General features: G+C 37.5%; 1 protein-coding gene across 1 annotated transcript in view; it reads right to left on the bottom strand.

Moving 5' to 3' along the window:
* The window catches only part of NCKAP5 (NCK associated protein 5), a 354,946-nt gene that overhangs the window by 107,170 nt on the left and 235,539 nt on the right, over window positions 1–12,237 (bottom strand). The window contains exon 7 of the mRNA XM_053948355.1: window positions 8,888–9,037. Coding sequence (XP_053804330.1) covers window positions 8,888–9,037 — 150 coding nt within the window. The remainder of the gene's footprint in view (window positions 1–8,887; window positions 9,038–12,237) is intronic.

The raw sequence follows: 12,237 nt of genomic DNA on the forward strand, positions 1-12,237 counted from the left end.
AAAAAAAAAAAAGATTGTCCTTATGAATAAACAAAACTCTCCTTGACATTTAATAGCTTCTGAAACAGACACTAAAATGTGCATGTAGCTATCCACATCCATGCACATGAGGCTGTAATGCATCCATGTGTAGCTTTTTTGACTATATACTGAAATTTAACAGTTACTTAGTGATAATCATGTATCTACAGAACCATCAGCAAAAATCTGTTTCATGCATAATGGACCAATGTCAGACTATTCCACATTTGATTTATCTACCCTCTCTGTATATTTATAACTAATCTTAAAATCTGTGCTTGTCACCATGACAGATTAAGCAGGCTTAAAAATAATCGTTTGGGTATTTTCTGCTGTGGACGATCAAATTAGCTGCATAATAAAGCCAGTGAATATTGAATTTCAAGAGTATGTTAATCATACAGATTTCACATGTGCAGTTAAGCATTTCCCAACACAGGAGACAACCCTTACAGGCTAGAATTCAGCACAGTGCCCCTTATTCCAGTGTATGAGTGCAAATATACCTGCCCAGAATCCCTTCTATAATCTCCAATGCTTTATTTCTGCAAGATGAACAAAAAAGAAATCACTATCAAATTAAGAGAAAGTGCATCACCACGAGACGTCAATAATGTTTAAGCATTTTCAATGTTAGTAAGGAGAAATTAAGATACATTATTTTACTATGTTCTAAGTAAGGAGTTGTAAGGGAATCAGCTCAAACAGCTGAGGTAAATTAATTGGGATTTCCTATGCAGCCAGTGGAGAATGTCCACAGAATACTGGGATTTTTAAAATAATGTTAGTTTGAAATGAACTGCAACTTATTTATTTAGTTTATGAACTGTAGAACTGTCATCACTGTCAGCCAAATTGCATGCATTAGTATGTAAATTAAAAATACAGGGTGTGATTCTACAAATCTCTGTCACATAGAAGCTTTCCTCTGAAACAAGTGCCACTGTGAGTAATGAGCAGGCTCACAGAAAGGGCTTGTGGAGAGCCAGGCCCAGAGTGCACAGCTGAGACAAACTATTTAAAAAAATTACTGAGTCTCACTCTCTGAAATGATGGATGTGTGGGGATAAACACAGCCACCTAGATCTATAACAGAGCGTTGGGAAATCTCATTCCATTCCACGGGGAGAGTGGATTCTCACTTGTACCACATGCCTGATTGCTGAAAAAGGTAAGTTACATTAACTGCTGATTATCTGCAAGAAGGCACCACACTTGGAAAGAAGGGTACTGAAAAACTATCATTAGATTATAAAAGGCAGACAGAAATAGAAGATTCCTTCACTGCTACCTAGCAAGGACTGTGTGCAGAATACAGTTAACATTCATTACAATAGGGAAAATCTGACAGGTTTAATAAAACCGAGATGATTTTCCTTGACTTCTGTGACTTACCTTTTCTTCACTGACTACACCTATTCCTCAGACCTTCTGGCACCAAATCATTATTCTTGTGGCCATATTCAATACTCTGAACTATATAAAGACTGTTGCTATGTCAGCCAGTGAAGTACCACAGAGCTTTCTCTGTGGTACACAGCTGTAAGAGAGAGACACTGGACTGGAACTTGGAAAATCCGAGGAAACACTTTATTTATTACCTGATTTTTACAGAAAATATATGTAATTTCATTTGGCTGTGGTAAAATGAACATTAAATGCTTATCTATGATCTCATTTGTTTCAATAAAATTTCCAGAACTCAATATATTGTCCTGAGGATTCTATACTATACCTATAACTGTATGCACCAAAACTTAAGAAAAAAATCACCACTGTAGGTGAACTAAAGGATATGCTAAACAGCACCCTGGCTAAAATATTAATGTAAAGTAAAAAAATTGCATATAAAACATACGCATATATTGCATTTTCTCCACCCTGCAAGATGTTGGATTCACTGTCCTGGAAAAGAGCATTTTATATTGTTCTGCCTTGAGAAGGAAGAAATCAGGAACAGCACAAGTTACTCACTCCTTTCCTATGTGCCTTGTACCTCACTGGGATACACTGATGTGTGTGATGAGCATTGAAGCTGGAAAGTAACTCTCATTAAAACCTGTTTACTGCATGAGCAGGCTAAAGGAGAAAAATTCTGATACACAGCAAAATTCACAAGTAGTTGATGGGGTATGACACAATGACAAGCTTAAAACAATTAAATGCTGGTCTAAGACACAACAGAACAGGAATAAGAGTTGAAGCATACTCTGTTGAGCACTTGGTTGAATTAGCTTATTTCAATACATTACTGCTTTGTGGGTATGTGAGAGTACAAAACAGAGAGCTGATCTGGAAGCTTTTACCTTTTCAACATGTGCTAAACCCTCAGAAGCTCTGCATGTGTGACCCAAAACATTTAACTTCTGAACCACTGCCATGGTGTGTCATGCATAGGAGATGCAATTTCATATTCTTTTATTTTCCCTTAGATTCAATCAGAAAAGAAAACAATACTGTTTGTAACTCAGACTAAAATTCCCAGGAGGCACCAAGGTTGATTTTAGAAAGCATTTTAAGCTTTTGTTGAACTGAATAGTGAGAAAAATGCAGATAAGCACGGCCTTCTCTTGGACCATGGAGAGAATGACTTAATGTACAGTTATTTTCACCAAGGCACTCTCCCATTTCAGGAGATGGAACTGTTTGGTGAACAGTGGATCAGAAATCTGTCTCTAATGATGGCAGGAAATGGTTACAGCAATGACAGAGTAAATCTGAACAGCTCTTCTTACATCCAGTGGGCTGAGCTATTTTCAACACCCCTGCTGTAAATTCATATCCCTACTAGATCAGCTTGATTTTTCTATGCCAAAAGAGAAATTGCCATGAATTTCAACTGGCTTAGGGGAAAAAAAAATAAAAGGAGAGAGAAAAATAGAAAGATAAATATTTTACACGTCTGCAGGAAATACATCCTCTTCTCTTAAATACTCACCACATTTGAACTGAATTGAACTGTCTGCCCAGGAGAGGTTTCTATTAGTCCTCATCCATATGAGGATATTATTTCCAGTAGCATCCCAACAGATAACCCTGTGCCAGCCATGGAGCCTCACACCCTGGTGGGATGGCTGGAAAAGCCACGGTGGAAGATGTGAACTGGAAAGGAGGGGTACAAACAGCTGGGAAGGATGAGCTTTTGAGGACTTCAGCCAGAGCAGGGGAGGACAGACCGCAGGAGGAAAGCTCCCCAGGGCACAAAGGCAAGGAGAAACAGGTAACAGCCATGAGATTTGCTTCCCAAAGACCAGCTGAACCACTGAGGACTTACAGTAGATGAGCTCAAGCACCAACAGGTTATAGAAAACATTCAGCTTGATGGAACTTGTTTGGTTTTAATTTAAAATTTACTCAGTTATTGGAAAGCTGAAACAGTTTGCCAATACTGTTATCTGGAAAGAGCTGGAATAAACTGGGCTGGTTTTGAGACCAGTGATGCAATTCTGTGAATTCTGTGCTGATTCATTATCAGCCACCGTGTAAGGCTGGAAATAAGACTTTCCCTGCCTCATTGTCTGATTCCTTGCTATAAAAAACAAAAGAGTTCTTAGGCACAGTTCAGAATTATTTCTAAAAGTCTCCTACTGAAAAGATTTAAAAGTAAAATCATCCAATAATTAGAATTAAGTAGGTTGGTCTTCTGTGACAAATTGGCATGATGGATCTAGTTGTGTGGATGGCCAAGGCATCGGGCTAAAAAGAGGCTTCTGGCTGAATCAGATTAAACACATGAGCTGGAACAAGACTGGTTGCTACAAAATTTTTAGAATGTTGCTACAAAATATTTAAAAGTTTCATGATTTTTCTATGTATCTAAGTCAAGTGATTCACATTTCCTATATACCAGTGAATCAGCTGACTTTCAACAAACAAGAAGTCTTTCCTCACAGATATTTTCAGAAACTCGGGCTCTTCGCCTCTGCATATGGTGTGTTTCTTTCCATGGAAGAGAAAATAATTATTCTTTTTCTTACCATTTTATCTTGCAGTACATGGAAAATCATTCAAATAAAATCAAAAAAGAGAAAATAAAGAGCAAAATAAAAGCCATCAGCATCCCATTCAAAGTTATCCTCTCAATCCACCCGGAGGAATTATGTACCCTTCTCATATTTCTATTTTGTAGTTCATAGTTCACTGCTATCATGTCTTTCTTCCTCTGCAGAGTAGTAAAAACATAATATCGGAAATACTTGACATACTTCCTCATTTGTTTAATGGTGATGATAAAAGGGAAATTACTCCTCTAATATATTTGAACACTTAGCTTATTATCCTGAGTGAGTTTTCTCCCAAAGCTCAATTCATTAAAACAAAACACATCTTTCTGTAATGAACTGCAAAGAGTAAGAGGGCAAAATTTTTAAATTAAAATTAGAGTGTTTCATGATTCTACCCCAGCAGATATTGCTTCTACTGCAGCTTAGTTTACTGAAACTTTCATTGAGTCTCACTCACCCGCGAGCAATGAGATTTTCACACATGAATTAGGCTTTTCATTCAATAACTTCAAGGTTACAATCTAATGTTACCCCAGTGGTTTGCTGAAAAATGCAAGGTTGGGAGCAGCCCTCAATCAGTATTTCGGAGGCCAAAAGATCTTGTGCCCATTGCAGATGGGGAAGGAGACACTTGGCAAACCAGGGGATCCTCCTCTTTGTTGCCCATGTTTATTTAATTTTGAAATGCAAATACTGTGGTTTTAACAAGGTGTTAGCTGTGCTCTGTCCCAGTCACTTCATGAGCAGCCAAAAGCAAATACTTTCTAAGCAAGCTGCACTACTGCAGTTGCAAAGGACATCCAAAAGAGCTGGAACATTTCACAGAGTCAGACACAGTTAATTCATACTGAATTATCCTCCCTGCATAAATGTCTGTGCAAATGACAGACTTTAATAAGCCTTCAAAGCTGACACAGTATTTATCACTGATTAAATTTTTAAAATCAAAGTAACTATAGCTTTTACAGACATGTTTAGATTAAGACTGACATTAATGCTGTATATCAGTTTAAATCACTTGCAATTATGCAGGTGCTTGGTGCTTGCATTTCAGTCATTTGAGGCTAAACTGGGGCAGAGAACCCATAGCTCCATACTGGGTAACAAAGCTTTGGGACACTCTTCAGGCCTCTACAGACACTGTTTGTCTAATATAGAATATTCTTAAAGCTTCCCCTCTGTGGACTGCAAATGTGTAAATTGTTATTGCTAGAAAAAAGAAATAGTGGACAATCTTGAAATGAAATTCCATAGAACACCTAACATACCCAGGAGAGCAAATTAAGGCTTTGTGAAAAATCTCTAACTTGTATGTATGTGACTTTGGAAATATAATATTATTGTTTTACTGTAATTGTGAAAATGGAGAAAAAATCTGGAATTGCTGTATGGGGGTTGATGCATGTCCAGAATAAATTATACTTTTTGTATATTTCTGGCTACAATTTAAAAAAATGCAATTCTTCTGGTGATGAAAGAAAAATTTAAAAAAAAAAGAAATTCCACCACAGAGTTCATATGTTATTCACCATATTTCATTAATATTTCATTTTTGCAGCACTCCAAATACACAGAGAAGATATCAGAGAATGTTTTTTTTTTTCTTTGTAAGAACTAGAAGGCATTTGATCATAACTACTGAAGTAAATTAAATGGCATTTCAAGAACAGCCAACTAAAAATGCCGAAGGCATAAAGGAATTTTGATATCCAGGAAATCACAATTAATTTCAACTATGTAAAATGGGACACAAGATGGTGTGAATCATTTTTTATTTGTCATCTGTTCCATTCGATTAGAAATGTATGGTATTTATCAATCAGTAAAGTGGAAATAGAATTTGCTGTAAATGATAAAGGATGTAAAAAAATATAGGCAAATGGAGCACTGGGAGAATATGTGCAGATATCTCTTATCAAAGTATGTGATAGCTTTCACTTGGGCTGACTACAAAGATACTTTATTATACTGATTTGTACTGTTCAGTGAGAAAATGTCTAGGATAAACAGTAGTTAATAAAACATAAAAAGTATTACTGAAATTTATTCGGCAATACAATTGACAGAAAAAAAAAAAAAAAAAAAAGAAGATATTTTAAATACAACTCCCATGATAAGGAAGCTACTTAAAGAAAGTTGCCTGTGAAAATGAAGCCTTGTCCCTTTTCTTATTCTTAAGATTTCCTGCTCCAGATCCAACTGACCAGAATGACTACAGGCTTTTTCCCATTCACAGAAACCACCATGTACCTCACATCTACAATGTCAGTAGCCCAGGAAGGGCAGAAACAATTTGCTCTATGTATGGAACAGGAATGATTTTCCCATACAAACATTCCAAACATAAGGAGCTAAGTAATCTGTTATACTGTACATGAATCTGGAGGAGCTACCCATTTATCCCTCAGCTGGTGGATAGCCTTTCTCTTTTGGTACTTCATTCACTGGAAAATTAGCCCAGGCTTACCCAACTTTTTGTATGAGCAGCCAAGAGAAGGTGCTAACCAGAACAAAAAATACCTGCTGGATCTAAACTTCTATAGAATAAGAACTCCACACCATTTGTGCAGGCTTTTCCTTAGGTGTGCACTGTCAAATACATTTATACACATGTGTATAAATGTAAATTTCTAATATATTTGCCTTTGTAGAGACTTTAAGAGAAGCTCACCCAAGCAACAGGCCAGTGAACACAGCTGAGGAGGAAGAGGATGAAATAATTCTACAATGCCCTAACAGAGCAGCTTGTCATGTACTACAGTTGAGTAACAAACAAATAGGAAGAGATATCAAAATCTTTCTTACCAGTGATGATATTAATGACATTATATTAATAGGCATTAATGGATTAGGTCACACACTCTGACTATTACTTTTAACAGCTTCTGTTTATAGGCAGTGTTCTGATTCTAGAGGGCACAGATGGAGGACCAATTCTAGTAAGCACTTTATTAGCCTTTCTGATTCCATTAATTCAGTAACATCTAATCATGTAAAGGAAGATTAAAGATCCTGACACTCACAGCACAAAAAACTAACAAACAGTAGTTTTTTGTTCCTTTCTAGATTGACTAATAAAATATTTAGAATAATTAGTCTGAAAATAGTAAAGAATTAGAACAGCTAATTGCATATAACTTTAAAAAAGTCTCTTAATTAATAAACCCTACAGTCTTTGACACTACAATTTATACTCTTCAAGAGAAAAATGCAGCAAAAATACATAATGTTAAACAACACACGGTTAACAACACTTTGTTTTGATTACATTGGACCACAATTAATGTTGGTCCTGGAGCTCATCTTTCTCCTTTGATAGCTCCTTACACTCCTTATGTAGATTAATCCTGGAAGTACTGGCATTCTCTAACGTGGTTTAGAGCAAGGCACTGCACAGCACTGCCACCAGTGAGGAGAAGTCTCCACTGCCTTCCTGAACCACATCCTGCCTGTCCTTGGTGCTCCTTTCTGTATCTGGGCAATTTGCCACAAGTGATAAAGGCTGTGACATTATTGAACACCTCCCTACCAACTGAAGACATAAGGAACTGCAAATGTCATGCAGACTGATTAAGAATGAGGCAAAGCAAACAGAAATCATGCATATTTTGGAAATAAAAGACCACAAGGAACTTACAGTCATTCTCCATCAACAGATAAAGCAAGACTGTATTAAACTGCACACTTTTTTTTGGAATTTTCCTGTCTTAAACACTTAGTAGCATGTGTTTTTTAGTCCCCAGGGCAAAATTAGATTTATTTCATATTACATATGTTTATTTTACAAACAGTCTAAGCCTTTAGAATAAAACTGCAGAAGCTGCCCACACCTTTGAGATTTCAGATCCTGTATTTAGATGCAAACAGGACTGATCATAACTGTTCATATTTTACTTTTAACAAAGTCCTCAAGAACAAAAATCCAGAGTCTTAATCTATCATAGTACAACTCAACCCAAAAATTATCATGTAAAAGGGCCTTCACACTTAAAGAAAAATGTATAGGGCTAATGATAAATCTATTATCTACCAATACCCTACACAGGCAAAATGTCACTCATATCATTCTCAGGCAATCATTTACCCATACCTATAATGCTACATAGATGCTTGAACAGAAGAGAAGGGAGGACACACTACAAAAGTGAAAATTACAACTTTGCAGCAGTTAAAAATTAGACTAAAGTATGCAGCCTCATTTTTCCATAGACATTGAAGCCCATGCTTCTATCAAGGAGCACAAAACAAGTTCATGTATATTGTGGTTAAAGTTTTACCTCCACCTTGTCCATGGCTGCCTTAGAAAACTGAAACTTCTCCTCTAGTTAGAAGCTACCACAAGGTGCACTATTTTGCAGATCCTAATTTTCCAGAAATGCACTCAAAATGTGGAGTGTGCAGTTCTCCGTGAGGTCTACAAGGAAATAGATTTTCCACAGCCTGGCAGTAAAAAGGCCTGAGCTCTCCCAGGCAAGCAGTCCAGCAATTAAAAATTGAGCAATAAACTACACTGGAGCAAAACTAGTTTTATGACAGTTGTTAAACCACCTATATTAGTCTTGCAATATTAATAATTGAAACAAAACGAGTAAAAGCAATTTTTCTTATTAAATGGCCTCAAAGGAATTAAAATAATGTATTAAGTTCCTTTTAAAGATATGTGATGCTCAGCATTAGAGAGGGATCCTTTTAGTGGTTCTAAGCCTCTTGTTCACCCTTGGTAAATGAATTGTGAAAAAAACACCCCATAACATGAAATCAGGTGAACTGTGAAAGATTAGATTAATACTATAGCGTGCCCATAAATGAATGAACCAGGGGGGAGGGTGGTCTTTTATGTGTGAAAGTCTTCTGCTTCTTACCTCCAGAGCTTTCAAACGCTCCAAGAGCAATTTTGTTTTTTCCTTTTCCTCCTCAGTGCTGCTGCTTTCACTTCTTGAATCTTCATCTGCCGGTGTGCGAATTTTTTCCATGCCTTCTTTACATCTCCTGCTGTCTTCTGACAGCTTTTCCTGAAATGATTTTTTTAAAATGTCATTACTCACAGGTGCAAATGAAGTTAACTATGCAAATATCTCCAATTCTCCCTTGTATATGAAAGAAAAAAAGACAGAGGAAGTTGCTAGTGACATGATTAAAGTACTAAATAAGTGGAGTCATGAAGGCTCTGTGACACATGCTAGGCGAATTCTGCAAGTGTATGCACAACTTAACTGCTACTTCAGATTTTCAAAACTCAGAACTCGTCATTTCTTTAATAACTTCCATTTTCTTCTTTAGAAGTTGCAATGAACACTGAACATACCAGCTTTCAGTGGCAGCATTTTGCCACTGAGAGATAAAGCAGTTTATTGAGGAAAAGCTAACATATGTTCACACTTCATGCCTTTCACCCTTCGTCATCTAGAGCTAATATTTGAATTATTAAATATTGGGCTGAGAATCAAGCTGCTACCAGATGAATACTGATTTAAGATCTGCTCTAGCATATAACTGGAGAGAGTGAGACTGACAGCAAAACTTTCATAAGTGCCCCAGTCTATTCCTAGTCAGCCTGAGTTGTTACCAGCTGCAGCTGCTGAGAGGCTGCTGAGTTTTACCAGAGCTCTGTAGAAATCATAGGATTGAACAGTGAATCCTGCTAACTCCAATAATTATCTGTCCAAGCTCTCTGTCCACAGACAGAGTGAGACAGAAAAAGAAAATACCAAGACTACAAGCAGGCAATGCAAAACATTGCCCAAAATGACAAGGCAATCACAAGGGGAAGAAAGAGAACTCCACAGATGTCGAGGGTGAACCATCATCAGAGCACAACACAGGAGGGACTGGCTCCACCTTGCAAACCACCTTCTCTAACTGCATGAGCAGAGCCAGTCTGACAACTCACAAGCAGCTTGAGAATGGAAAATGTGAGGTAAATCAACATTAAATACTGGGTGTCAAAACAAATCTAGAGAATTCCTTCAATGAGCACCTAGTCTTCGTGTGCCTTTCTGATAACTATGTACAAAAGCTCAGACATTCAAGATCTTTGAGTCACCCCAGAATTGAGATGCTTTCCCCACAACTACTACACAACATGCACTCTGTCTAACCATAAAAGTGTGCATCATCATGAAGAACTGATCCTGCTTGAATAATGTGCAAATACAAGTATTTGAGAGTTAATAGCAAGGCATTATCTTTACTAAACCCAATATAGGTAACAATTAAAAATCAGCAATCTGGATCACATTCACAACAATTTCTTTTTAAAATATTAACTAGCTTAGAAATTGACCATTACTGTGATAAAAATTTAATCAAGAATTAGTTTTATATAATATGGACTTAATTACTGAACACCCTTACACAAACCACGAAGCAAAGAACTTATTCTGAGCCCCAAAACACAGATGTCAAAGAGCTATTCCATCAAGTTTCCAACATTACTGCTACCCTGATCACAAAGGAAACATAAATATAGTACTTGGGCTTTGTTTTTTCGTGCTTGCTACTCACTGATGCAACAATCAAGTATCTGAAAAAGAGCCATTAAACCATTTTTGCTTCAAGTTGCCCTAAGGAGTGCATTGAGATAAAACAATGAACTCAGGGGAAAGAAATGACAAAGGTATATCTCTGATGCAATTCAAATACAAACTATTGTTTTTAGGAGGGGATGTGACATGAATTGGATGTGGCTAACAATAGAAGAAAACATAAACACATGCACAGGGTCACCTTTCCTGCACAAACTCAGGGCAGCAATTTCAAAGGACAAGTAGAAGAAAGCACAGGTTATGACATTTCATTACAGAAAGTGGAGCAATGCAGAGTAAATCTTAGCCACATAAAAAAGTAACCTGTTCATCTTCTAATTACAAAATTAGATGAACTTTGCACACTAGTGGCATAATCAGAACACACATCCTGTTTCACTCTGATGTAAATTTGAATACCTCATGACACTTACTGCTGTTATCCCTCCCAGTGTTGAAGTACAGCTCACACAGCTCCAAAAGCAGTTTACTACTGAGCAATAATAAATGAGTTTCAGCATTTCAGCCATGGAAAAGGTGCAGAACAGAGGAAAACACTTCTAACCTTAGAAACTGTGCTTAGACATAGCATGGGCTGAGGGCACTGCCCCATCACATTCACCAGTTCCACCTGGGTGATGTCCAGTGAGGGCAGAGTGGAAAATCCACACTCCAGAAAGCAAACAGGGATTTGTAAAGCATCCTTTGTGCTAGAAGTCAAATCCCTAAAGAGGGAGGTGACAAAGGCTTTTGGAATGACAGAAGCCTCTTGAGTGTGCAAAATCTGTTAATATCAAAGGCAGGAAGGAAAGGGCAGAGATCTGCCAGAGGAAATGTGCATCTCCTGTGGGATGTTGGACAAATCCTGCAGAGGGCTCTGGAGGGAGCATGCTGAAGGCAGCAAACAACGGAGTAAAGCATCTTACTCCTTCTTTCCTTGAAGTCCTACACTTCTTGTGTTATCTCAAAGAAAGAGCATCTTTTGCCACTCCTGAGCAGTCTCTGTTCCTGCCTCACATATTGCAGAGTCACAGGCAGGCTGTGTTCCAACCAAATAACAAAATCCTCCCCAGGTGCAAAGTCCAGCAAAGGCAGAGTAAGTGCTGTCCTGCTGATCAGTGCAGTTTAATTTCTGGGAAAAGGTAACAGTTGGAAATGGTGTTCTGGAAGTAAAACAGCTATTAAAAAAAAAAAAAAAAAAAAAAAAAAAGGAAAGAAAAGAAAAACAGTAACTCCACTCAGGGTCTCCCCAGACCAATGAGTTTAAGACACATGCCTGTACCATGAGAGGATGCAAACACAATAGCCTGATGAGAATTCTGCAGTAAAAGCTCATCTATTTCTCTAATGCTCTGTGTCAACAAAGAGAAAATAAAAATATTAAAAATTCAAATCTTACTGAAACTAGGATTACGCTGCTCGCTGTAGACCCTTTCCTACAGAAATTAATGAGAAACTTACAATCGAGTTCCACATTGTGTAAGCTTCTCAGGCTGGTTTAAACTGTCATTGCTCTTCTGAAACCAAGAGTATTTTGCAAATCATAAATGACATCCTGCCCTGACCATTATTTCTAAGCATTCAGTTTGCTCCATAAATGAAACAAGCAGTCCAGTGACGATGAACCCTCTGCTGAAACACCATGGGCCCCGTGGCCAATGGAAAACAAGGGATGGAAACAGCCCCTG

This window comes from Vidua chalybeata, chromosome 7, assembly GCF_026979565.1.
Source record: "Vidua chalybeata isolate OUT-0048 chromosome 7, bVidCha1 merged haplotype, whole genome shotgun sequence".
NCBI classification, from domain to species: domain Eukaryota; kingdom Metazoa; phylum Chordata; class Aves; order Passeriformes; family Viduidae; genus Vidua; species Vidua chalybeata.